Source organism: Ammospiza nelsoni, chromosome 23, assembly GCF_027579445.1.
Source record: "Ammospiza nelsoni isolate bAmmNel1 chromosome 23, bAmmNel1.pri, whole genome shotgun sequence".
In the NCBI taxonomy this organism is placed as follows: Eukaryota; Metazoa; Chordata; class Aves; order Passeriformes; family Passerellidae; genus Ammospiza; species Ammospiza nelsoni.
In genome coordinates, this window is record NC_080655.1 from 2828478 (window position 1) to 2855718 (window position 27241).

General features: G+C 41.4%; 1 protein-coding gene across 6 annotated transcripts in view; it reads left to right on the plus strand.

The window, feature by feature from the left end:
- ZC3H11A (zinc finger CCCH-type containing 11A) overlaps window positions 1-27241 on the plus strand; it is a 31303-nt gene continuing 4062 nt past the window's right edge. The window contains exons 1-16 of one of the 6 annotated variants that reach the window (XM_059488125.1): window positions 1-92; window positions 2254-2319; window positions 3267-3318; window positions 7109-7284; window positions 12560-12679; window positions 15138-15261; window positions 16323-16520; window positions 16741-16857; window positions 17949-18029; window positions 18256-18366; window positions 18709-18771; window positions 18912-19013; window positions 21237-21302; window positions 23115-23609; window positions 26055-26128; window positions 26250-26553. In XM_059488125.1, the coding sequence (XP_059344108.1) occupies window positions 7231-7284; window positions 12560-12679; window positions 15138-15261; window positions 16323-16520; window positions 16741-16857; window positions 17949-18029; window positions 18256-18366; window positions 18709-18771; window positions 18912-19013; window positions 21237-21302; window positions 23115-23609; window positions 26055-26128; window positions 26250-26553 (1909 nt within the window). In that variant the 5' untranslated portion in view covers window positions 1-92; window positions 2254-2319; window positions 3267-3318; window positions 7109-7230. Of the gene's footprint in view, window positions 93-135; window positions 3319-7108; window positions 7285-12559; window positions 12680-13954; window positions 14008-15137; window positions 15262-16322; window positions 16521-16740; window positions 16858-17948; window positions 18030-18255; window positions 18367-18708; window positions 18772-18911; window positions 19014-21236; window positions 21303-23114; window positions 23610-26054; window positions 26129-26249; window positions 26554-27241 lie in introns of those variants that run through there. The other 5 variants (XM_059488124.1, XM_059488122.1, XM_059488123.1 and 2 more) reach the window with 5 other exon arrangements.

Here is a 27241-nt window from a genome sequence, read left to right on the forward strand (position 1 = left end):
CCGGGCGCCATCTTTGAGCCGGGCACCGGGACACGGCAGCGGCGGCCCCGGCGGAGCGCGGCGACAGCGACACGGCGGCCCCCGGGGGCTCGGTAAAACTCAAACTCCCTGAGCGACCGTAAATAGAGCGGCTTCGGAGCCCTGCGGCGGCTGGTGGGAGATGGGGAGGAACAGGCGGGGGGGCGCTGCTGGCTCAACCCCGGCTCCTCCGCAAGGCCGCGCGGCCCCACAGCGGCAGGGGAACGCTGAGGGGCGAGGCGGAATTAAGAGGAAATAAAGCCGGGATTGAGTGGGAATAAAGTCGGAATTATGTGGGAATAAAGCCGGGATTATGTGGGAATGAAGCCGGGTGAGGCGGGTTTGCTCCCCCGGGTTTTGGGGAGGGCCCGGGGTAGGCCCGAGGCCTTCCCTCAGCGCTGTCCCCTCTCCAAACCCAGCTCAGATATTTCCTAAATCTCCTCATTTTTCACATCAAAACTCCTTTTTTCCTGTTGTAGCAACGCGTCCGAGGGGCATTTCTAACGTAATTCCCTAAAGGAACTTCAGGAGCTGAGTAACTCTGGATGCAGCCGGGCTCAATTCCTCCCGGAGGTTGTTAAAAACAACGCGAATCCGCCAATTTTTGGTGTTTTTTCCTTATTTTTTAAAGGTTTTCCCTCCCGGATGTTGTTAAAACAACGCGATTCTGTGAATTTTTGTGGTGTTTTTCTTATTTTTTTAAAGGTTCTGCTTTCTGACGCCAATTTTTGTTATGGAAACGCCAAAAAAGAAAATTTATTGTTGTTGTTAAAGGGATCAAATCCTCCAGGTTATTCCCAGAATTGCATCAGGGTCGCATTTCCTGAATAAATCACAGCTTTATTTGGCTGTAAAAAATAGAAATAAATAAAATAAAGGATTTTAGGGTTGAATTTGGGCACAGCTGAAGCAGAGCAGGAAGAATTTTCCATTTAAAACTTCCTGGTGGTGACATTTCCCAGCTCTAATGACATTTTCCAAGGTGAAAATCGAATTTTTTTTTGGAAAATCGATTTTTTTTTTTTGTATTTAAGAAAATATTTCCATGAGGGAGAGGAATAGGAAATTTTTATAGGAAATTGCTGCCAGGCTTTGAGGTTAAGCTCAGAAATACCAAAAATTAAATTAAATTTAATTATTGCTGTTTTATTCAAGAGCGAAAGGAGCAGCCTGCCTTGGTTTGGGGTTGATTTTTGATGAGAAAAAGCTGAAAGAGAGAGAAAAAATGAGAAAAAATTGGTAAAAATGTGAAATTCCTGCTGCTTTTCCTTCTTTGCCACCTGATAAACAGGAAATGAATCATCCAAGGAATTTAAGGCACAAATGAAGAGAAATTTTTCCAGGGAAATTTGAGAGTTTAAAATCCAAGAATTCCTCACAGGGAAATGCAGGAAAACTTCTTTATTTTCCCTTTAAAAATATAAAAGTTGTGTTGGTTTTTATGGCCTGGTTTCTGCTGCTGCATTTTTAATTGATTTGATTTTTTTATTTTTTTTTTACACCAATTTTCATTAATTTCATGGATTCAGAACAAAAATCTGTTTAAAATTTTACATTAACTTGAATTCATTCAAAACCTACTGAGTGCACCAGAGTTACTCGTTTTTATTCAGATTATTTTAAATTTACCAGTTTAAAAATTCAACAAAAATGTTTTTTAATGAACTTTTTTTTAATAATTAAATCACTCTAACGAAGTTTAAAGGTTTTGGGTGGGTTTGGTTGATTCTTTTCTGTTATTGTTGTTTATTTTCAAGGTTTATTCCAATTTAAACAAGATCCACACTGAAATATGGAATAATGAAGGCAAAAATTTGATTTATTTTTTAAAATAATTCAATCTGAAGGGGTTTTCTCTCCCCTCAGGGTGTTGGATGTAGAAATGTTGAATTTTAAATGTGGAAATTCCTGCTTTGGGTTGGAATTTCTGCTTTTCTCACCCCTCACTCCCAGGATTTCAGCAAACAGAAGAATTCAGGTTGAAATTTGATTTGAATTCCTTGGGAAAAGTTGAATTTCCACCAAAAGGAGCTCCAGGAGTTTTAGGATTAAATTCCATGAGGCAAAATTTGATTTTTGAAGCTCCAAAATTGAATTTAACCCCATGGAGAAGAACTGGAGGGAACCCTGCACTTAAATCCTGATTTCTTTTTATTCCCTTTTCAATCACTCAAAAAAACCCCTAAAAAACCAATAATTAATATGAAAACCCAACTTTTCCTCTCTTTATTTTAGATTTGGGAAAATTCCTTGGCCTAAAAAAAAAAAAAAAATCGTGGAAAATTCACAAAATTTCTTTGTGTGAGTAAAAGGTTCCAAGTGTTTCTTCTTAAGCTGCAAAGAAAAATTTCTTGAGTTTTGCCCTCCCCAAAGAGTCAGAACCATGCCAGGGGTAAAATTGATTTTTATTTGGTTTTTAGCAGAATATCTAAAAGAAAAATGGGATAAAAACTCAGAATAAATCAATTTTTGGTGGCACCCAAACCCCAATCAGCTGCTGAATGATCAGGGAACAGCACAAATGGATAAATTGGGGAAATTTCTTGGAAATTCTGCCCCAAATTCCCAAAAATTCCTGGGTTGGGGATGGGTGAGTTTGTCCCTGTGCTGTCCCCAATAATCTCATTTTCCCCTCAGTTGGAATTTATGGGTTAAAATTCTGATTTTTTGTTGTTTTTCTCCTTGTCCTGCTGTCCTTGCCTCCTTTGGGGTGTGTATAAACACAATTTTGGGGTTTATACACACAAATTTTGGGAGGGGGTTTTGTCATAAATATGGGGGAAGGTTTTTGTGTTTTCTTAATAGGTGAAGAAATCTCAGAAGACCAGAAATTGCAACTTACTGAATTAAATAATTTAAAAAAAATTTTTAAAAAAAAACTAAAAATTTCCCCAGCTGTGGAAGATGGAGCTTCATTTTTTGAATCCTGAGCCACTTTGAATCGCTGGGGATTTTTTTTATATAATTTTTTTTTTTAATTTTTTTATTTTTTTAATTTTTTTTTTTTATTGGAAGAGCTAAAATATCCCTGGCTGTCTCCAGATTTGCAATGGACTCAATTCCTCCTCCATTGTTTCTGAGAGCAACCTCAGAGTTTTTGGAATTTTGTTGGCTGAGAGGTTCCCTTGGAATTGTCAGGAGGAAAAAAAAAAAAGCAAAAAAACAAAAAAAAAAGCAAAAAAAAAGGCAAAATTCACAAATTCTTTCTGCCCCTTTGTTATTCATTCACGGAATCCTTCGGCCTACAGGAGAGGGAACTGCATGGCTGGGAAGAACAAGGGCTGGGCTCAGCGTGGCCAGGTGGGTGAGAGCCAGGGAAATGAGGCAAAAATCCCCCTGGGATTGGGGGAAATAGCAGGGAAAAATCCGGGAAAAATCCCCTGGGATTGGGAAAAATTATGGGGGAAAAATGCCCTGGGATTGGGGGAAAAATCAGGGAAAAATTCGTTGGGATTGGGGAAAAAATCAGGGAAAAATTCATTGGGATTGGGGAAAAATCAGGGAAAAATTCATTGGGATTGAGGGGAAAACCAGGGGAAAATGCCCCTGGGATTGGGAAAATTATGGGGGAAAAATGCCCTGGGATTGGGGAAGAATCAGGGAAAAATTCATTGGGATTGGGGAAAAATCAGGGAAAAATTCATTGGGATTGGGGAAAAATCAGGGAAAAATTCATTGGGATTGAGGGGAAAATCAGGGAAAAATTCATTGGGATTGGGGGGAAAATCAGGGAAAAATTTCTCTGGAATTGGGGGGAAAAATCAGGGGGAAAATGCCCCTGGGAGTGGGGAAAATGCCCCTGGGATTAGAGGAAAAATCCTCCTGGGATCAGGAAAAAAATCCCTCTGGGATTGGGAAAATTATGGGGGAAAAATGCCCTGGGATTGGGGAAAAATCAGGGAAAAATTCATTGGGATTGGGGGGAAAAATCAGGGGAAAAATGACCCTGGGATTGGGGAAAAAATGAGGCAAAAAAAAATTCCCCCTGGGATTGGGGGAAAATGGCCTGAGATTGAGGGGAAATATCAGGGAAAAATCCAGGAAAAATCCTCTGGGATTGGGAAAAATTATGGGGGAAAAATGCCCTGGGATTGGGGGAAAAATCAGGGAAAAATTCGTTGGGATTGGGGAAAAAATCAGGGAAAAATTCATTGGGATTGGGGAAAAATCAGGGAAAAATTCATTGGGATTGAGGGGAAAATCAGGGAAAAATTCATTGGGATTGGGGAAAAATCAGGGAAAAATGACCCTGGGATTGGGGAAAAAATGAGGCCAAAAAAAATTCCCCCTGGGATTGGGGGAAAATGCCCTGGGATTGAGGGGAAAACCAGGGGAAAATGCCCCTGGGATTGGGAAAATTATGGGGGAAAAATGCCCTGGGATTGGGGAAGAATCAGGGAAAAATTCATTGGGATTGAGGGGAAAAATCAGGGGAAAAATGCCCTGGGATTGGGGGCAAAATGAGGCAAAAAAAAATCCCCCTGGGATTGGGGGAAAATGGCCTGAGATTGAGGGGAAATATCAGGGAAAAATCCAGGAAAAATCCTCTGGGATTGGGAAAAATTATGGGGGAAAAATGCCCTGGGATTGGGGGAAAAATCAGGGAAAAATTCGTTGGGATTGGGGAAAAATCAGGGAAAAATTCATTGGGATTGGGGGGAAATCAGGGGAAAAATGCCCCTGGGATTGGGGAAAAATCAGGGGAAAATTCATTGGGATTGGGGAAAAATCAGGGGAAAATTCATTGGGATTGAGGGGAAAATCAGGGAAAAATGCCCCTGGGATTGGGGGAAAAATCAGGGAAAAATTCATCTGGAATTGGGGGGAAAAATCAGGGGGAAAATGCCCCTGGGAGTGGGGAAAATGCCCCTGGGATTAGAGGAAAAATCCTCCTGGGATCAGGAAAAAAATCCCTCTGGGATTGGGAAAATTATGGGGGAAAAATGCCCTGGGATTGGGGAAAAAATCAGGGAAAAATTCATTGGGATTGGGGGAAAATCAGGGAAAAAAATCTCCTGAGACTGGAGGAAAAATCCTCTGGGATTGGGGGGAAATGCCCTGAGATTGAGGGGAAAAATCAGGGAAAAATCCTCTTGGGATTGAGGGGAAAATTCCAGGAGAAAATCCTCTGGAGTTGGGGGAAAAATCAGGGGGAAAATGCCCTGGGATTGAGGGAAAATCCTCTGAAATTGGGGGGAAAATGGCCCTGGATTGAGGGGAAAAATCAGGGAGAAACTGCCCTGGGATTGGGGGAGAAATCCTCCTGGGATTGAGGGGGAAAATCAGGGGAAAAAATCTCCTGGGACTGGAGAAAAATCCTTTGGAATTGAGGGGAAAAATGCCCTGAGATTGAGGGGGAAAATCAGGAAAAAAATCCCTCTGGGATTCAGGGGAAAATGCTCTGGAATTGGGGGAAAAATTCCCCTGGGATTGAGGGGAAAATTCCAGGAGAAAATCCTCTGGGGTTGGGGAAAAAATCAGGGGAAAAATGCCTTGGGATCAGGGAAAAAATCCTCTGGGATTGGGGGAAAAATCAGGAAAAAATGCCCTGGGATTGAGGGGAAAAATTGCCATGAGATTGAGGGGAAAAATCAGGGGCAAAATGCCCTGGGATTGAGGGAAAATCCTCTGAAATTGGGGGGAAAATGGCCCTGGATTGAGGGGAAAATCCTCTGGAATTGGGGAAAAGTTCCCCTGGGATTGAGGGGAAAAAATTCTCATGAGATCAGGGAATGGAATTGGGGAAAAATTGCCTGGGAGTGGGGAAAAAAATCCCCTTGAAATCAGGGAATGGGATGGGGGAAAATCCCATGGGATCAATGAAAAATCCCCCTGGGATTTGGGGAAGAATCCTCTGGGATTGGGGAAAAATCCTCCTGGGAATGAGGGAAAAATCCCCTGGGATTGGTGTTAACAGTGTCATATGAAATTATACATGATAATAATATTACAATATTTATTTAATTTATTCTTGAGCTGCTGTATCGTTACTAACTCAAAATTACACCCAGTTTTTGAAGAAGTGCCTCTCTTTAGGGTCACCCCCTAAATTTTTCTGTCAGAACTGTTATTAAGGTCACAAATTACAATTTATGCTGCAGTTTGGACCAAATCTGCCTAAAAATTTGCTTTAAAAAATTGAATTTTCAACAATTTCTTTTTCATCTTTCTGCCCAGCAGATTTCAGCTCACTGCTCCTTCCAGACCCAAATCAATCCACAGGAATTGAACAGGAAACAACTCTAAACCCCCAATTTTTGTTCTCCAGGGTTACTTTTAAACAGAATCAGGGAATGGGATTGGGGGAAAATCCCCTGGGATTGGCGTTCATAGTGTAATATGAAATAACACATGATAATAATTTTACAGTATTTAATTTATTATTAAGATATTGTATCATCAATTATTCAGTATTACACCCAGTTTTTGAAGAAGTGCCTCTCTTGTGGGTCACCCCCTAAATTTTTCTGTCAGAACTGTTATTAAGGTCACAAATTACAATTTATGCTGCAGTTTGGGCCAAATCTGCCTAAAAATTTGTTTAAAAATTACATTTTCAACAATTTCTTTTTCATCTTTCTGCCCAGCAGATTTCAGCTCACTGCTCCTTCCAGACCCAGATCAATCCACAGGAATTGAACAGGAAACAACTCTAAACCCCCAATTTTTGTTCTCCAGGGTTACTTTTAAACAGAATCAGGGAATGGGATTGGGGGAAAATCCCCTGGGATTGGCGTTCATAGTGTAATATGAAATAACACATGATAATAATTTTACAATACTTAATTTATTATTAAGATATTGTATCATCAATTATTCAGTATTACACCCAGTTTTTGAAGAAGTGCCTCTCTTGTGGGTCACCCCCTAAATTTTTCTGTCAGAACTGTTATTAAGGTCACAAATTACAATTTATGCTGCAGTTTGGGCCAAATCTGCCTAAAAATTTGTTTAAAAAAATTGAATTTTCAACAATTTCTTTTTCATCTTTCTGCCCAGCAGATTTCAGCTCACTGCTCCTTCCAGACCCAGATCAATCCACAGGAATTGAACAGGAAACAACTCTAAACCCCCAATTTTTGTTCTCCAGGGTTACTTTTAAGCAGAAGCTGTCAGAGCTGAGCCAGGAGAAGCCTTTGAGGTTCCTGCCCAGGCTGGAGCAGGAGAGCCCTGGGAGGAGCAAACCCTGAGCAGGGAGTGAGGATCTGCAGCATGTCCAGCCAGGGGGACGACTGCTACTTCTACTTCTACTCCACCTGCACCAAGGTGAGGCCAGAGATCCTCCTGAGCAGAAAATCAATTCCCCTTCATTAATTAATTAATTCAGTATTGATTATCCAGTCATTGTTGTGCTCCCAGTGCTGAAATTTGGATTTTTGTTCCCTTTCCAACCCATTTATTTTTTAACCTGTGTCCTTTTCCTCTCCATCCCAGTTTTTAACCTGTGTGCTTTTCCTTTCCCATCCCAGTTTTTTAACCTGTGTGTTTTTTCCCTCCATCCCATTTTTTAACCTGTGTGCTTCTCCCATCCCATTTTTTAACCCGTGTCCTTTTCATTTCCATCCCATTTATAACCTTGATGCTTTTCCTCTCCATCCCATTTTTTGACCTGTTTTTCCTCTCCATCCCATTTTTTAAGCTCTGTGTGTTTTTCCTTTCCATCCCATTTTTTCCATCACTTTTCCTGTGTTTTCCTTTCCCATCCCATTTTTTAACCTGTGTGCTTTTCCCATCCCGTTTTTTAAGCTCTGTGCTTTTCATTCAGATCCAATTCCCTCAGGAATTCCTCATTCCCTGCCTGGGCTCTGAGCAGAAAATCAATTCCTCTTCATTGATTAATTAATTATTGATTATTGAGTCATTGTTCAGCTGCCAGTGCTGAAATTTGGATTTTTGTTCCCTTTCCAACCCATTTATTTTTTAACCTGTGTCCTTTTCCTTTCCCATCCCATTTTTTAACCTGTGTGTTTTTCCTTTTCCATCCCATTTTTTAACCTGTGTGCTTCTCCCATCCCATTTTTTAACCTGTGTGCTTCTCCCATCCCATTTTTTAAGCTCCGTTTATTTTTGAACCCGTGTCCTTTTCCTTTTCCTTTTCCTTTTCCCTTTCCATTCCATTCCTTTCCATTCCATTCCATTTATAACCTTGATGCTTTTCCTCTCCATCCCATTTTTTAACCTGTGTGCTTTTCCCATCCCGTTTTTTAAGCTCTGTGATTTTCATTCAGATCCAATTCCCTCAGGAATTCCTCATTCCCTGCCTGGGCTCTGAGCAGAAAATCAATTCCTCTTCATTCACTGATTAATTCATTATTGATTATCCAGTCATTGTTATGAAATTTGGATTTTTGTTCCCTTTCCAACCCATTTATTTTTAACCCGTGTCCTTTTCCTTTCCATTCCATTTATAACCTTGATGCTTTTCCTCTCCATCCCATTTTTTAACCTGTGTGTTTTTCCTCTCCATCCCATTTTTTAACCTGTTTTTCCTCTCCATCCCATTTTTTAACCTGTGTGCTTTTCCCATCCCATTTTTTAAGCTCTGTGCTTTTCATTCAGATCCAATTCCCTCAGGAATTCCTCATTCCCTGCCTGGGCTCTGAGCAGAAAATCAATTCCTCTTCATTGATTAATTAATTATTGATTATTGAGTCATTGTTCAGCTGCCAGTGCTGAAATTTGGATTTTTGTTCCCTTTCCAACCCATTTATTTTTTAACCTGTGTCCTTTTCCTTTCCATCCCATTTTTTAACCTGTGTGTTTTTCCTTTTCCATCCCATTTTTTAACCTGTGTGCTTCTCCCATCCCATTTTTTAAGCTCTGTTTATTTTTGAACCCGTGTCCTTTTCCTTTTCCTTTTCCCTTTCCATTCCATTCCTTTCCATTCCATTCCATTTATAACCTTGATGTTTTTCCTCTCCATCCCATTTTTTAACCTGTGTGCTTTTCACATCCCGTTTTTTAAGCTCTGTGATTTTCATTCAGATCCAATTCCCTCAGGAATTCCTCATTCCCTGCCTGGGCTCTGAGCAGAAAATCAATTCCTCTTCATTCACTGATTAATTCATTATTGATTATCCAGTCATTGTTGTGCTCCCAGTGCTGAAATTTGGATTTTTGTTTCCTTTCCAACCCGTTTATTTTTGAACCCGTGTCCTTTTCCTTTTCCTTTTCCCTTTCCTTTCCATTCCATTCCATTCCATTCCATTTATAACCTTGATGTTTTTCCTCTCCATCCCATTTTTTTGACCTGTGTGTTTTTCCTTTCCATCCCATTTTTTAACCTGTGTGCTTTTCAAGCTCTGTGATTTTCATTCAGATCCAATTCCCTCAGGAATTCCTCATTCCCTGAGCAGGGAGAGGGAAGAAACAAATTCCTCTTCATTAATTAATTAATTATTGATTATTGAGTCATTGTTGTGCTCCCAGTGCTGAAATTTGGATTTTTGTTCCCTTTCCAACCCATTTATTTTTTAACCTGTGTCCTTTTCCTTTCCATCCCATTTATAACCTTGATGCTTTTCCTCTCCATCCCTTTTTTTTTTGACCTGTTTTTCCTCTCCATCCCATTTTTTAACCTGTGTGCTTTTCCCATCCCATTTTTTAAGCTCTGTGATTTTCATTCAGATCCAATTCCCTCAGGAATTCCTCATTCCCTGCCTGGGCTCTGAGCAGAAAATCAATTCCTCTTCATTCATTGATTAATTCATTATTGATTATCGAGTCTCCCAGTGCTGAAATTTGGATTTTTGTTCCCTTTCCAACCTGTTTATTTTTTAACCCGTGTCCTTTTCCTTTCCATTCCATTTATAACCTTGATGCTTTTCCTTTCCATCCCATTTTTTGACCTGTTTTTCCTCTCCATCCCATTTTTTAACCTGTGTGCTTTTCCCATCCCACTTTTTTACCTTTATAATTCTCCTTCCCAAACCCATTTCTCCTTTGAAACTGTTTCCCCCCTTTTTTTTTTGCTGATTTCTGTGAATTTCTGTGAATTTCCTGTTCCTCAATCCCATTTTTACCGATTTTTGTGAATTCCAGGGAGATTCCTGTTCCTCAGTCCCGTTTATTTCTGTGAATTTCAGTGAATTTCCTGTTCCTTTAACCCCATTTTTTACTGATTTTTGTGCATCCCAGTCAGATTCCTGTTATTTAATCCCTTTTTTTTTCCTCATTTCTGTGCATTCCAGTGAGTTTCATGTTCCCTAACCCCATTTTTTGCTGTTTTCTGTGAATTTTAGGGCGATTCCTGCTCCTTTAGCCCCGTTTTTACTGTGAATTTCATTGAGATTTTTGTTCCTTAACCCCATTTTTTGTATGATTTTTGGGAGATTCCTGTTCCTCAATCCCATTTTTACCGATTTTTCTGCATCCCAGTCAGATTCCTGTTATTTAATCCCTTTTTTTTTTCTCATTTCTGTGCATTCCAGTGAGTTTCATGTTCCCCAACCCCATTTTTTGCTGATTTCTGTGATTTTAGGCAGACTCCTGCTCATTTTTTCCTGTGAATTTCAGGGCGATTCCCGTTCCTCAATCCCATTTTTACTGATTTTTGTGCATCCCAGTCAGATTCCTGTTATTTAATCCCTTTTTTTTTTCTCATTTCTGTGAATCTCAGTGAGCTTCATGTTCCCCAACCCCATTTTTTGCTGTTTTCTGTGAATTTCAGGGAGACTCCTGTTCCCCATTTTTCCTGATTTGCTTTGAATTTCAGGGCGACTCCCCTTCCTCAATCCCATTTTTACCGATTTTTCTGCATCCCAGTCAGATTCCTGTTATTTAATCCCTTTTTTTTTCCTCATTTCTGTGCATTCCAGTGAGTTTCATATTCCCCAACCCCATTTTTTGCTGTTTTCTGTGAATTTCAGGGCGACTCCCATTCCTCAATCCCATTTTTACCGATTTTTATGCATCCCAGTCAGATTCCTGTTATTTAATCCCTTTTTTTTTTCTCATTTCTGTGCATTCCAGTGAGTTTCATGTTCCCCAACCCCATTTTTTGCTGATTTCTGTGATTTTAGGCAGACTCCTGCTCATTTTTTCCTGTGAATTTCAGGGTGACTCCTGCTCCTTTAGCCCCATTTTTACTGTGAATTTCATTGAGATTTTTGTTCCTTAACCCCATTTTTTGTATGATTTTTGGGAGATTCCTGTTCCTCAATCCCATTTTTTCCTGTGAATTTCAGGGGGACTCCCCTTCCTCAATCCCATTTTTACTGATTTTTCTGCATCCCAGTCAGATTCCTGTTATTTAATCCCTTTTTTTTTTCTCATTTCTGTGCATTCCAGTGAGTTTCATGTTCCCCAACCCCATTTTTTGCTGATTTCTGTGATTTTAGGCAGACTCCTGCTCATTTTTTCCTGTGAATTTCAGGGTGACTCCTGCTCCTTTAGCCCCATTTTTACTGTGAATTTCATTGAGATTTTTGTTCCTTAACCCCATTTTTTGTATGATTTTTGGGAGATTCCTGTTCCTCAATCCCATTTTTTCCTGTGAATTTCAGGGCGACTCCCATTCCTCAATCCCATTTTTACTGATTTTTGTGCATCCCAGTCAGATTCCTGTTATTTAATCCCTTTTTTTTTTTCTCATTTCTGTGAATCTCAGTGAGTTTCATGTTCCCCAACCCCATTTTTTGCTGTTTTCTGTGAATTTCAGGGAGACTCCTGTTCCCCATTTTTCCTGATTTGCTTTGAATTTCAGGGCGACTCCCCTTCCTCAATCCCATTTTTACCAATTTTTCTGCATCCCAGTCAGATTCCTGTTATTTAATCCCTTTTTTTTTCCTCATTTCTGTGCATTCCAGTGAGTTTCATGTTCCCCAACCCCATTTTTTGCTGTTTTCTGTGAATTTCAGGGCGACTCCCGTTCCTCAATCCCATTTTTACCGATTTTTGTGCATCCCAGTCAGATTCCTGTTATTTAATCCCTTTTTTTTTCCTCATTTCTGTGAATCTCAGTGAGCTTCATGTTCCCCAACCCCATTTTTTGCTGTTTTCTGTGAATTTCAGGGCGACTCCCGTTCCTCAATCCCATTTTTACCGATTTTTCTGCATCCCAGTCAGATTCCTGTTATTTAATCCCTTTTTTTTTTCTCATTTCTGTGCATTCCAGTGAGTTTCATGTTCCCCAACCCCATTTTTTGCTGATTTCTGTGATTTTAGGCAGACTCCTGCTCATTTTTTCCTGTGAATTTCAGGGCGACTCCCGTTCCTCAATCCCATTTTTACCGATTTTTCTGCATCCCAGTCAGATTCCTGTTATTTAATCCCTTTTTTTTTTCTCATTTCTGTGCATTCCAGTGAGTTTCATGTTCCCTAACCCCATTTTTTGCTGATTTCTGTGATTTTAGGCAGACTCCTGCTCATTTTTTCCTGTGAATTTCAGGGCGATTCCCGTTCCTCAATCCCATTTTTACCGATTTTTCTGCATCCCAGTCAGATTCCTGTTATTTAATCCCTTTTTTTTTCCTCATTTCTGTGCATTCCAGTGAGTTTCATGTTCCCCAAGCCCATTTTTTGCTGATTTTTGTGCTCCCAGGGTGACTCGTGCTCGTTCCGGCACTGCGAGGCGGCGCTGGGCAGTGAGACCGTGTGCACGCTGTGGCAGGAGGGGCGCTGCTTCAGGAATGTCTGCAGGTTCAGGCACATGGAGATCGATGTGAGCACCCCAAAACCCCAAAAATCCCTCCCACACATTTAGGGGATCAATATCCTCACCCAGCAAAAATTTATAGGGGTTTTGTTAGCAGGAAAAAGGAAAAAATTCCATTTTTTAAGGTGTTTTTCAGTGGTGTTACATGATGGTATTGCTTAAATTTGATCAGATTTCAGGCTTTAAATGTGGTGGGAAAGAAATTTCTGGGAGCTGGAATTTCTCCCTAAATGATTTATCCTGAAAATTTGTGGAATTCCCAGATTTTTACTCTCGAGAGCTGGAATTTCTCGCTAAATTTTATATCTCTTGGAATTGCTGAGAGATGAAATTTCTTCCCACATTTTTTATCCTGAGCTCTTAAAATTCTTTCTGAATTTTTTATCCTGAGCTCTTGGAATTGCTGAGAGATGAAATTTTTCCCAAACTTTTTTCTCCTGAGCTCTGGGAATTCTGGAGTGCTTCAGGAATGTCTGCAGGTTCAGGCACATGGAGATCGATGTGAGCACCCCAAAAATCCCTCCCACACATTTAGGGGATCAATATCCTCACCCAGCAAAAATTTATAGGGGTTTTGTTAGCAAGAAAAAGGAAAAAATTCCATTTTTTAAGGTGTTTTTCAGTGGTGTTACATGATGGCATTGCTTAAATTTGATCAGATTTCAGGCTTTAAATGTGGTGGGAAAGAAATTTCTGGGAGCTGGAATTTCTCCCTAAATAATTTTCCTGAAAATTTGTGGAATTCCTGAGAGCTGGAAATTTCCCCAGATTTTTACTCTCGAGAGCTGGAATTTCTCGCTAAATTTTTTATTTTGAGCTCTTGGAATTGCTGAGAGATGAAATTTCTTCCCACATTTTTTATCCTGAGCTCTTAAAATTCTTTCTGAATTTTTTATCCTGGACTCTTGCACTTTTTCAGAGCTGAAATTGTTCCCAATTTTTTTCTCCTGAGCTCTTGGGATTCTTCCTGAATTTTTTATCCTGAGCTCTTGGAATTTGTGAGAGCTGAAATTTCTTCCCAGATTTTTTATCCTGAGCTTTGGGAATTCCTGGGAGCTGAAATCCTTCAGAAATTTTTATTCTGAGCTCTTGGGATTCTTAAGAGCTGAAATTTTTCTCTAATTTTTTTTATCTTGAGCTCTTGGAATTGCTGAGAGATGAAATTTCTTCCCACATTTTTTATCCTGAGCTCTTAAAATTCCTTCTGAATTTTTTATCCTGAGCTCCTGGAGTTCTTGAGAGCTGAAATTGTTCCCAAATTTTTTTTCTCCTGAGCTCTGGGAATTCTGGAGTGCTTCAGGAATGTCTGCAGGTTCAGGCACATGGAGATCGATGTGAGCACCCCAGAAATATTTTAAGTTTGAATTTGTGTTTTCCTCACCAATATTTCAGTTTTTATTTATGTTTTCCCCACCAATATTTCAGTTTTTATTTGTGATTTCCCCACCAATATTTCAGTTTGAATTTCTGTTTTTCCCCACCAATATTTTGGTTTTTATTTGTGATTTTCCCCACCAATATTTCAGTTTTTATTTATGTTTTCCCCACCAATATTTTTAGTTTGAATTTATGTTTTTTCCCCACCAATATCTCAGTTTTTATTTGTGATTTCCCCACCAATATTTCAGTTTGAATTTATGTTTTTCCCCACCAGTATTTCAGTTTTTATTTGTGTTTTCCCCACCAATATTTTCAGTTTGAATTTCTGTTTTTCCCCACCAATATTTCAGTTTTTATTTATGTTTTCCCCATAAATATTTCAGATTTATTTGTGATTTTCCCCACCAATGTTTCAGTTTTTATTTGTGATTTCCCCACCAATATTTTTAGTTTGAATTTATGATTTTCCCCACCAATATTTCAGTTTGAATTTATGTTTTTTTTTCCACCAATATTTCAGTCTTTATTTGTGATTTTCCCCACCAATATTTCAGTTTTTATTTGTTATTTTCCCCACCAATATTTCAGTTTTTATTTGTGTTTTCCCCACCAATATTTTCAGTTTGAATTTCTGTTTTTCCCCACCAATATTTCAGTTTTTATTTATGTTTTCCCCATAAATATTTCAGATTTATTTGTGATTTTCCCCACCAATGTTTCAGTTTTTATTTGTGATTTCCCCACCAATATTTTTAGTTTGAATTTATGATTTTCCCCACCAATATTTCAGTTTGAATTTATGTTTTTTTTTCCACCAATATTTCAGTCTTTATTTGTGATTTTCCCCACCAATATTTCAGTTTTTATTTGTTATTTTCCCCACCAATATTTCAGTTTTTATTTGTTATTTTCCCCACCAATATTTCAGTTTTTATTTATGTTTTCCTCATAAATATTTCAGTTTTTATTTGTGCTTTCCCCACCAATATTTCAATTTTTATTTGTTATTTTCCCCACCAATATTTCAGTTTTTATTTATGTTTTCCCCACCAATATTGAGTTTTTATTTGTGTTTTTTGCCCAGAAAAAACGCAGTGAGATCGCCTGTTACTGGGAGAACCAACCTGGGGGCTGCCAGAAGCACAACTGTGCCTTCCACCACACCAAGGGCAGATACGTGGATGGGCTCTTCCTTCCCCCCAGCAAAAGTGAGTTTTCCACCTCATTTTTCATCAAAATATCCAAAAATTTATGGTGAATATTTCTTTTTCTTTTCCTTTCCTTTCCTTTCCTCCTCTTTCCTTTTTCCTTTCCTTTTTCCTTTCCTTTTTCCTTTCCTTTTTCCTTTCCTTTTTCCTTTCCTTTCCTTTTTCCTTTCCTTTCCGTTTTCCTTTTTTTTCCCTTTTTCCCTTTTTCCCTTTTTCCCTTTTCCTTTAACCCCTTTATGGCTGTAGAACACAGAACTGAATCCAGCAGTGTTTTTTACCAAATTCCCCCATTTGAGATAAAATTTGGGATATTTTTCCTTTTCCTTTTTCCCTTTTCCCTTTTCCTTTTCCTTTCCCTTTTTCCCTTCCCTTTTCCCTTCCCTTTTCCTTTCCCTTTTCCTTTCCCTTTTCCCTTCCCTTCCCTTCCCTTCCCTTCCCTTCCCTTCCCTTCCCTTCCCTTCCCTTCCCTTCCCTTCCCTTCCCTTTTTCCCTTCCCCTTCTCCTTTAACCCCTTTATGGCTGTAGAACACAGAACTGAATCCAGCAGTGTTTTTTACCAAATTCCCCCATTTGAGATAAAATTTGGGATATTTTTCCTTTTCCTTTCCCTTTCCCTTTTCCTTTCCCTTTCCCTTTTCCTTTTCCCTTCCTTTTTCCTTTCCCTTCCCCTTTTCCCCTTTTCCCCTTTTCCCCTTTTCCCCTTTTCCTTTTCCCCTTTTCCTTTTTCCCTTTTCCCCTTTTTCCCTTCTCCTTTAACCCCTTTATGGCTGTAGAACACAGAACTGAACCCAGCAGTGTTTTTTACCAAATTCCCCCATTTGAGATAAAATTTGGGATATTTCTCCTTTTCCTTTTCTTTTCCTTTATCTTTTCCTTTTCCTTTATCTTTTCCTTTTCCCTTCCTTTTTCCTTTCCTTTTCCCTTTTCCCTTCCCCTTTTCCCTTTTCCCTTCTCCTTTAACCCCTTCATGGCTGTAGAACACAGAACTGAACCCAGCAGTGTTTTTTACCAAATCCCCCCATTCTCAGATAAAATTTAGGATATTTTTTTCCCTTTTCCAGCCACCCTTGCCAGCCCCCCAGAGGCCGCAGAGGACGAGGTGAAGTTGGTGCAGCTGCAGCAGAACAAACTCTCCGTGCAGTCCAACCCCTCCCCTCAGCTCAGGGGGGTGATGAAAGTGGAGAATTCTGAGAATGTGCCCAGCCCCACCCACCCCCCCGTGGTCATCAACGCTGCTGATGATGATGAGGATGATGATGGTGAGAAATCTGGAGTTTATTTCATTGATTTCTGCTGAAAATTCAAATAGAAACCATAAAATTCGATGTTTACGCTGCGGAAAAATGATAATTTTTTTGTTGTTCTTGGAATATTGAGCTATATGAAAATGAAATGTGTTGGTGAAATCCCTAATTTAACAAAAATATTGCATTGAAACCACATAAATCATTTCATTTTGGGTTTGATTTTCCTTTCCAGACCAACTTTCTGAAGAAGGAGAAGAAACCAAAACCCCAGTGCAGCCCCCAGCCCCAGAGAGCCACAATGGGCTGAGGGTGATTTCCACCAGGAAACCCAACCCCAGTGCAAAGCAAGGTAATGCAGGGCTGGGATTGGGAATTAAATACAAAATAGTCCTGAAATAAAAGTAAAATATTGCTAACATAAAACCAAAATATTCCCACAATGGGCTGAGGGTGATTTCCACCAGGAAACCCAACCCCACTGCAAAGCAAGGTAATCCTGGGGTTAGAATTGGGAATTAAATACAAAATATTCATAAAATAAAAGTAAAATATTCCTGAAATAAAACCAAAATATTCCTGAAATAAAAACAAAATATTCCCACAATGGGCTGAGGGTGATTCCCACCAGGAAACCCAACCCCAGTGCAAAGCAAGGTAATCCTGGGCTGGGATTGGGAATTAAATACAAAATATTCATAAAATAAAAATAAAATATTCCTAAAATAAAACCAAAAATATTCCTGAGGGTGATTTCCACCAGGAAACCCAACCCCACTGCAACGCAAGGTAATCCTGGGCTGGAATTGGGAATTAAATACAAAATATTCATAAAATAAAACCAAAATATTTCTGAAATAAAAATATTCCTCAAATAAAAACAAAATATTCCTGAGGGTGATTTCCACCAGGAAACCCAACCCCAGTGCAAAGCAAGGTAATGCAGGGCTGGGATTGGGAATTAAATACAAAATATTCATAAAATAAAAATAAAATATTCCTAAAATAAAAATAAAATATTCCTAAAATAAAACCAAAATATTCCTGAGGGTGATTTCCACCAGGAAACCCAACCCCAGTGCAAAGCAAGGTAATCCTGGGCTGGGATTGGGAATTAAAATCAAAATGTTCCTAAAATAAACAGAATATTCCTAAAATAAAAATAAAATATTCCTAAAATTAAAACAAAATATTCCTGAAAAAATCCCTTCAGGCCTTGTGCAAATCCAGATCCAAGGAATTCAGCAATCTCTGATCCCTCTCCCTGACTTTATGCTGAAAATGTGAATTTTCCCTTGGAGGGTGAAAAAATCTCCCAATTTTCCAAAATCCCAAATCCCCCCTGTCCTGGGGTTTTTAATTCCTGGGGAGTGTTGGGAGAATTTATTCCCAATATTCTGGGAAGGATTCACCTCAATTTTCCTGAATTTTCTGTGCTTTTAGATGACAACTTAAATTTTGGAATCAAAACCTTGGAAGAGATCAAACTGAAAAAACTCAAGGAAAAAGCCAAAAAACAAGGTGGTGAGTTAAAATCCCTAAAATCCCTCCTTATCCTTCTCTTCATCCTGATTTCCCTTGAATAATTTACAAGAAATTAATTTTTTTTATTTCAAATTGGGAGATCCTAATGGGACAAAATTTAATTTTTTTTAGAAGGGCTACGCTGGTATGTGGCAGGTGAATTTTCTGCTTGGAATTCTGAGGAAAAATCCTAAATATTTTGATTTTTTTTGCTGTTTTTTTGCAGAAGGTCCTTCAGGAGTGGCTGTGGATCCTCTCCAAGCCAGGAACATTCCTGTGCCAGAGAAGGAAAATGTCAGGACAGTGCTGAGAACTGTGACCCTCTCCTCCAAGGAAGGTAAAAAAATCCCAAAATTCCCTTTTTTAAATAAGAAAATCCCTAAATCCAATCACTGATCCTTAAGATAATTATCTTAATAATCTTAAAATGGTTAATTAGGATAATTATCCTCATAATCCTGAGATTCACTGCTGCCTTTCCTGATTTGAATTTTACGTTGGAAAATTAGGAATTTTTGTAGGTTGGGATTAATTCAGGAATTTTTATCATTAAAACCAATTTCCCTCCAAATCCTTCTTTAATTCCTGTGTTTGGCAGCCAGAAAATGGCATTTTTTGGGGGGATAAGGAGATTTTTTGGTGCAAAAATTTGATTTTTTTTTTTTTGTTTTTGTTTTAGGGGAGGACCCTGTGATCCAGCTGAACCTTCCTGACAGACTGGCGAAAAGGAAAACCCTCATGGGTGAGAATTGTTGTGAAATATTTACACCAAAACCAGCAAATAACCAAAGCCCAAAACAACTCCAGATTCACCTGGGAGGGTTCAGCTCCCGCAGGGGAATTTGCTGAAGGAATTTTTCTGTTTTTTGTTTATTTGGAAAGGTGGGAAGACGTTCCTGCCCCTGAGGAGGAGCGTGGCAGACAGGCTGGGGAGGAAGGCAGAGCTGCAGCACAGCTCTGAGAAGGCCCCGAGGAGAGGCACAGGTACCTGCAACAGCTGCAACAGCTGCAACAGCTGGAACAGCTGGATCCCGCTGGGGGCTGGCGCCAGATGTTCCCTTGGGGTTTTGTATTGGGGTTTTGTATTGGGGTTTTATATTGGGGTTTTGTATTGGGGTTTTATATTGGGGTTTTATATTGGAATTTTATATTGGGATTTTATATTGGGGTTTTGTATTGGGGTTTTGTATTGGAATTTTATATTGGGATTTTATATTGGGGTTTTGTATTGGAATTTTATATTGGGGTTTTATATTAGAATTTTATAATGGGGTTTTGTATTGGGATTTTGTATTGGGGTTTTATCTTGGGGTTTTGTATTGGGATTTTATATTGGGATTTTATATTGGGGTTTTGTATTGGGGTTTTGTATTGGGGTTTTGTATTGGAATTTTGTATTGGGGTTTTGTATTGGAATTTTATATTGGGATTTTATATTGGGGTTTTGTATTGGGGTTTTGTATTGGAATTTTATATTGGGATTTTATATTGGGGTTTTGTATTGGGGTTTTGTACTGGGATTTTGTATTGGGGTTTTGTATTGGGATTTTATATTGGGGTTTTGTATTGGGGTTTTGTATTGGGGTTTTGTATTGGGATTTTATTTTGGGGTTTTATATTGGAATTTTATATTGGGGTTTTGTATTGGGGTTTTGTATTGGGATTTTATATTGGGGTTTTGTATTGGAATTTTATATTGGGGTTTTATATTAGAATTTTATAATGGGGTTTTGTATTGGGGTTTTGTATTGGGGTTTTGTATTGGGATTTTATATTGGGGTTTTGTATTGGAATTTTATATTGGGATTTTGTATTGGAATTTTATATTGGGGTTTTATAATGGAATTTTATATTGGGATTTTATCTTGGGGTTTTGTATTGGAATTTTATATTGGGATTTTATATTGGGGTTTTGTATTGGAATTTTATATTGGGGTTTTGTATTGGGGTTTTGTATTGGGATTTTGTATTGGAATTTTATATTGGGGTTTTATAATGGAATTTTATATTGGGATTTTATATTGGGGTTTTGTATTGGAATTTTATATTGGGGTTTTGTATTGGGATTTTATATTGGGATTTTGTATTGGGGTTTTATTTTGGGATTTTATTTTGGGGTTTTGTATTGGAATTTTATATTGGGGTTTTTTATTGGGATTTTGTATTGGGGTTTTGTATTGGGATTATATATTGGGGTTTTGTATTGGGGTTTTATATTGGAGTTTTATATTGGGATTTTATATTGGGGTTTTGTATTGGGATTTTATATTGGGGTTTTATTTTGGGATTTTGTATTGGAGTTTTGTATTGGGGTTTTATATTGGGATTTTATTTTGGGGTTTTGTATTGGGGTTTTGTACTGGGATTTTGTACTGAGATTTTATATTGGGGTTTTATATTGGGGTTTTGTATTGGGATTTTATATTGGGATTTTATATTGGGGTTTTGTATTGGGATTTTATATTGGGGTTTTATATTAGAATTTTATAATGGGGTTTTGTATTGGGATTTTGTATTGGGGTTTTATCTTGGGGTTTTATCTTGGGGTTTTGTATTGGGGTTTTGTTTTGGGGTTTTATAATGGAATTTTATATTGGGGTTTTGTATTGGGATTTTATTTTGAGGTTTTGTATTGGAATTTTATATTGGGGTTTTGTATTGGGATTTTATTTTGGGGTTTTGTATTGGAATTTTATATTGGGATTTTGTATTGGAATTTTATATTGGGGTTTTGTATTGGGATTTTATATTGGGATTTTATATTGGGGTTTTATATTGGGATTTTATATTGGGATTTTATATTGGGGTTTTGTATTGGGATTTTGTATTGGGGTTTTGTACTGGGGTTTTGTACTGGGATTTTATATAGGGATTTTGTATTGGGGTTTTATTTTGGGATTTTGTATTGGGATTTTGTATTGGGATTTCTGTCCAGCTTTTCCCTCTGGGATTTTCTGTCCAGCTTTTCCCTTTCTGTCCAGTTTTTTTGTTGGGATTTTTCTGTCCAGCTTTTCCCTTTGGGATTTTCCCTTTGGGATTTTCTGTCCAGCTTTATCCCTTTGGGATTTCTGTTCCTCCTTTCTCCTGCTTCTTTCTGCACATTGACTGAGGCTTCAGGATCACTCTGATTCCCACTGAGGTGCTCTCCTGTCTCATTTCCCACCCAAAATTGGGTTTCTTTTTAAAACTTTTTCTCTTGTTTTTTAGTTCAAGTCCTGAAGTCCTTGAAGGAGAGGCTGGGGCTGCCCTCTGAGCAGAGCAGCACTGAGACAGGTAAAAATGAAAATATTGAAATTGAAATATTCAGTTTTTTGGGTTTTTTTTCTTCCCAAGAACTCCCAGGGGCTGGGATGGGATTCCCAGAGGAGCTGTGGCTGCTCCATCCCTGGGAGTGTCCCAGGCCAGGTTGGACAGTGAATAAAAAGAATAAAATGGAGAAAATTAATCAAATTACACCCTGGGATGGTGGGAGGTGTCCCTGCCCTTGGGATTGGATGATCCCTTCCAACTCAACCCATTCCAGCATTCCCTGGGCTGCTTTGGGTGGGATATTGGGAAGAAATCCTGCCCTGGGAGCTCCCAAGGCTGGATGGGCTTTGGAGCACTCTGGGACCATGGGATGGGGCATGGGCTGGCAATGAGATCATCCTTAGGATCTTCCAACCCAAACCATTCCAGGATTCCATAAAAAAAAATCCCAATTTCAGGATTCCAGACTCATTCCCAGCCTGCAAATTCCCACAGAATCTGTGGCTGCCCCATCCCAGGGCTGGATGGGGTTTGGAGCACTCTGGGACCATGGGAAGTGGCATGGAGTGGGAATGGGATGATCTTTAGGGTTTTCCAACCCAAATTATTTCATAATTCTTTAAAAATATCCCAATTTCGGGACTCCTGACTCATTCCCTGCAAATTCCCACAGAATCCATGGCTGCCCCATCCCAAGGCTGAATGGGGTTTGGGGGACCCTGGGACCATGGGAAGTGACAGGGCTGGGAATGGGATGATCCTTAGGATTTTCAACCCAAACCATTCCATGATCCTATTAAAAAATCCCAATTTCAGCACTCCTGATTCATTCCCACAGAAGCCGTGGCTGCCCCATCCCTGGAGTCCCCAAGGCTGGATGGGGTTTGGGACAATGGGAAGTGTCCCTGCCATGGCCCATGGTCCCATTCTGAATGGGATCATCCTTAGGATCTTCCAACCCAAACCATTCCATGATCCTATTAAAAAATCCCAATTTCAGAATTGATTCATTCCCACAGAATCCGTGGCTGCCCCATCCCAGGGCTGGATGGGGTTTGGGACCATGGGAAGTGTCCCTGCCATGGCAGGGCTGGCAATGAGATGATCCTCAGGATTTCCAACCCAAACCATTCCAGGATTCCATAAAAAATCCCAATTTCAGGATTCCAGACTCATTCCCAGCCTGCAAATTCCCAGAGAATCTGTGGCTGCCCCATCCCAGGGCTGGATGGGGTTTGGGGGACCCTGGGACCATGGGAAGTGACAGGGCTGGGAATGGGATGATCCTTAGGATCTTCCAACCCAAACCATTCCATGATTCCATAAAAAAAATCCCAATTTCAGAATTGATTCATTCCCACAGAATCCGTGGCTGCCCCATCCCAGGACTGGATGGGGTTTGGGACCATGGGAAGTGTCCCTGCCATGGCAGGGCTGGCAATGAGATGATCCTCAGGATTTCCAACCCAAACTATTCCATGATCCTATTAAAAAATCCCAATTTCAGCACTCCTGATTCATTCCCAAAGATTTTGTGTTTTCCCCATCCCTGGAGTGTCCCAGTCCTGTTTGGAGCAACCTAGGACAGGGAAAAGTGTCCCTGGATGCTCCTCCAAGTCCTTCCAACCCAAGCAGCACTGAGATCCCTCAATCCCCAATTCCCTCAATCCCCAATTCCCTCAATCCCCAATTCCCTCAATCCCAAATTCCCTCAATCCCAAATTCCCTAATCCCAAATTCCCTCAATCCCCAATTCCCTCAGTGCTGGGAGCAATTCTGGACACTTTTCCCCCTCTCCTTGCTCTCTGTTTCATTCCTGGCTTTTTGTGCCCTCAGACAAAGCTGCCAAACCCATCGAGGAGATCAGAGTGAAAACCCTGGAGGAAATCCGCCTGGAGAGAGCCAAGCAGAGGAGGGCAGGAGAACCCCCAGCCAAAATCCCAGCAGAAGGAAGGAAAACCGAAGAAACAAATTCAGCAGCAAAACCTTCCCCTGCTGCTCGCAGCAAATCCCTGATGGGAGCCTTGGTGGAGAAAAACCACAAAAGGTTGGGAGAGGAGAAGGAAAAAGCTGAGGAGTTGAGCAGCAGGGCCAGGAGTGAGGGAGATGCCAGGAAACAGAACATTCCTGCCCCAGCTGCTGGCAGGGTGCAGCTGGCAGAGGCTGGCAGAGCCAGGGGAGCTGCAGAAGTTCGGATCAAAACCCTGGAGGAGATCAAGAGGGAGAAGGCGCTGAGGCTGCAGCAGAGCGGGGAGAACGTCCCGGCTGCCCCCGGCCCTGCCGAGGCTGCTGGGAGGGGCAGGAAACTGCTGAGGGTCACCAAGCTGCTGGGTGAGCAGGGACTGTCCCCTGGGAATGCTGGGGTTGTCCCCTGGCAGCTGGGATTGTCCTTGGGAGCTGGGATTGTCCCCTGGGAGCTGGGATTGTCCTTGGGAAGTGTGGTTGTCCTTGGGAGTTGGGATTGTCCTTGGGAGCTGGGATTGTCCTTGGGAATGCTGGGATTGTCCCCTGGGATTGTCCCCTGGGAGCTGGGATTGTCCTTGGGAGATGGGATTGTCCCCTAGGATTGTCCCTTGGGAGCTGGGATTGTCCTTGGGAAGTGTGGTTGTTCTTGGGAGTTGGGATTGTCCCCTGGGAGTTGGGATTGTCCTTGGGAATGCTGGGATTGTCCTTGGGAGCTGGGATTGTCCCCTGGGAGCTGGGATTGTCCTTGGGAATGCTGAGATTGTCCCCTAGGAATTGGGATTGTCCTTGGGAATTCTGATACTCCTTGGGAGTTGTGGTTGTTCCTTGGAAGTTGGGATTGTCCCTTGGGAGTTGGGATTGTCCCACTGTCCCCTGGGAGTTGGGATTGTCCCCTGGGAATTCTGGTTGTCCTTGGGAGTTCTGATTCTCCTTGGGAGCCCTGGTGGTCCTCTGGGAGCTGGGATTGTCCCTGGGAATGCTCGGATTGTCCCCTGGGATTGTCCTTGGGAATGCTGGGATTGTCCCCTGGGATTGTCCTTGGGAATTCTGATTCTCCTTGGGAGTTCTGGTTGTCCCTTGGGAGTTGTGGTTGTCCCTTGGGAGTTGGGATTGTCCCCTGGGATTGTCCCCTGGGAATGCTGGGACTGTCCCCTGGGAGTTGGGATTGTCCCCTGGGAATTCTGGTTGTCCTTGGGAGTTCTGATTCTCCTTGGGAGCCCTGGTGGTCCTCTGGGAGCTGGGATTGTCCTTGGGAGTTGGGATTATCCCTTGGAAAGTGTGGTTGTTCTTGGGAGCTGGGATTGTCCCCTGGGAGCTGGGATTGTCCCCTGGGAATGTTGGGATTGTCCCCTGGGATTGTCCTTGGGAGTTCTGATTGTCCCTGTGAGTTGTGGTTGTCCCCTGGGAATTCTGATTGTCCCTTTGAGTTGGGACTGTCCCTGGGAGTTGTGGTTGTCCCCTGGGAGTTGGGGTTGTTCTTGGGAGTTCTGATTGTCCCTGTGAGCTGGGATTGTCCCCTGGGAATTCTGGTTGTCCCTTGGGAGTTCTGATTGTCCATGGGAGTTGGGATTGTCCCTTGGGAATGCTGGGGTTGTCCCTTGGGAAGTATGGTTGTTCTTGGGAGTTCTGGTTGTCCCTGGGAGTTGTGGTTGTCACTTGGGACTTGTGATTGTCCTTAGGAGTTGGGATTGTCCCTTGGGAATGCTGGGACTGTCCCCTGGGAATTCTGGTTGTCCTTGGGAATTTTGGTTGTCCCTGTGAGTTCTGATTCTCCTTGGGAATTCTGGTTGTCCCCTGGGAGTTCTGATTGTCCCTGTGAGTTGGGATTGTCCCTTGGGAATTGTGATTGTCCCTTGGCAATTCTGCTTCCCCTCCTTGGGAGTTCTGATTCTCCTTGGGGAGTTCTGCTTGTCCCTGGGAATTGTGGTTTCCACCTGGGAATTGTGCTTCCTTTTGGGAATTCTGATTGTTCTTGGGAGTTGTGCTCCCCTTTGGGAGTTGTGCTTCCCCCTGGGAATTCTGCTCCTCCTTGGGAATTCTGCTCCTCCTTGGGAATTCTGCTCCTCCTTGGGAATTCTGCTTCCCCCTGGGAATTCTGCTCCTCCTTGGGAATTCTGCTTCCCCCTGGGAATTCTGCTCCTCCTTGGGGGTTCTGCTTCTCTTTGGGAATTCTGATTCCCCCCTTGGGAGTTCTGCTCATCCTGAGGGTTCTGCTCCTCCTTGGGAATTGTGCTGCCCCCCTGGGAATTCTGCTTTCTACCTGGGAATTTTGGTTCCCCTTGGGAATTCTGTTTCCCCATGGAATTGTGATTTCCACCTGGGAATTCTGCTCCTCCTTGGGAATTGGGCTTTCCCCTGGGAATTCTCCTTTCCCCTTGGGAGTTCTGCATTTCCTTGGGAATTCTGATTCTTTTTTGGGAATTATGCTCCCCTTTGGGAGTTGTGCTTTTCCTTGGGAATTGTGCTTCCCTTTAGGAATTCTGATTCTCCTCCTTGGGAATTTCCTTCTTTTTATTCTGCCCTGGATTTGTGTGGTGGAATCTTGCCAGTGCTGGAATCCATCCCATTCCCCTTTGGAATATTGTTTGGGAAGGATTTATCAATTTCTGAGGAATAATAATAATAATAATAACAATAATAATAGTAATAATAATAATAGTAATGATGATGGTACTCAATGGTGGGACTGTGATGGGACTGAAGGAGACAGAAACTCCTGCAGGAATTGCTTCCTGTTAATAAAAATAGGGAAAAAAGCCCCAAGAAAATATAAAAAAAAACCAATTTTTGGATGTTTTTCTTGGTTTAAAGCACCTGGAAGAGAAGAAAAAATGATCGTGGAGCTGAACAAACCTTCCCCTAAAAGTGGCTCTGCCGCTGCTGAGGTGAGTCTGAACAAATTTATAACAAAAATTTCACATTTCTGATCAATTCCTCACATTTCCATAGATTTTTATCCCTGGATTTTTCCCCTAAAAACCCTCTTGGTGGTTTTTCCCCTGTCAGAATTCAGGGAACTCTGGAATTCAGGTGAAGAGCCTGGAGGAAATCATGTGGGAGAAGCGGCAGCAGAAACAGCGGCAGGAGGAGAAGCTGCAGCAGGGAGCTGGGGCAAATCCAGCTGAAATCCAGGAAAAAACCCAGGAGAAAAACCAGGAGAAAACCTCAGGATCAGGGAGCCCCGAGGCTGCTGTGGGCTCAGCCCAGCTGGGCAGGAGGAGAGGAGGAAAAACCCCCGAGGATGGAGCAGGAAGCCCAGAGAAGGAGCCGGGGAAAAAGGGAGCTCAGCTGCCCGAGAGGAGAGGCAGAGGTGGGGCTGCAGTTATGGGAATCATTTGGGGTTGGGGTTGGGGTTGGGATGGGCTGTGTGGGGTTGGGGTTTGTGGCAATGGTGTGGGGTTGGGATTTATGGCAATGGTTTGGGTTTGGGATGTTCTTTTTGGGGTTGGGGTTTGTGGGAATGGTCTGTGTGGGGTTGGGATTTAGGGAGATTTAGGGAGCTCAGCTGCCTGAGAGGAGAGGCAGAGGTGGGGCTGCAGTTACGGGAATCATTTGGGGTTGGGTTTGGGTTTGGGATGGGCTGTGTGGGGTTGGGGTTTATGGGAATGCCCCATGTGGGGTTGGGATTTAGGGAGCTCAGCTGCCCGAGAGGAGAGGCACAGGTGGGGCTGCATTTATGGGAATCATTTGGGGTTGGGTTTGGGTTTGGGTTTGGGTTTGGGATGGGCTGTGTGGGATTGGGGTTTGTGGCAATGGTGTGGGGTCGGGATTTATGGCAATGGTTTGGGTTTGGGATGTTCTTTTTGGGGTTGGGGTTTATGGGAATGCCCCATGTGGGGTTGGATTTAGGGAGCTCAGCTGCTCGAGAGGAGAGGCAGAGGTGGGGCTGCAGTTATGGGAATCATTTAGGGTTGGGGTTGGGTTTGGGATGGGCTGTGTGGGGTTGGGGTTTGTGGCAATGGTGTGGGGTCAGGATTTATGGCAATGGTTTGGGTTTG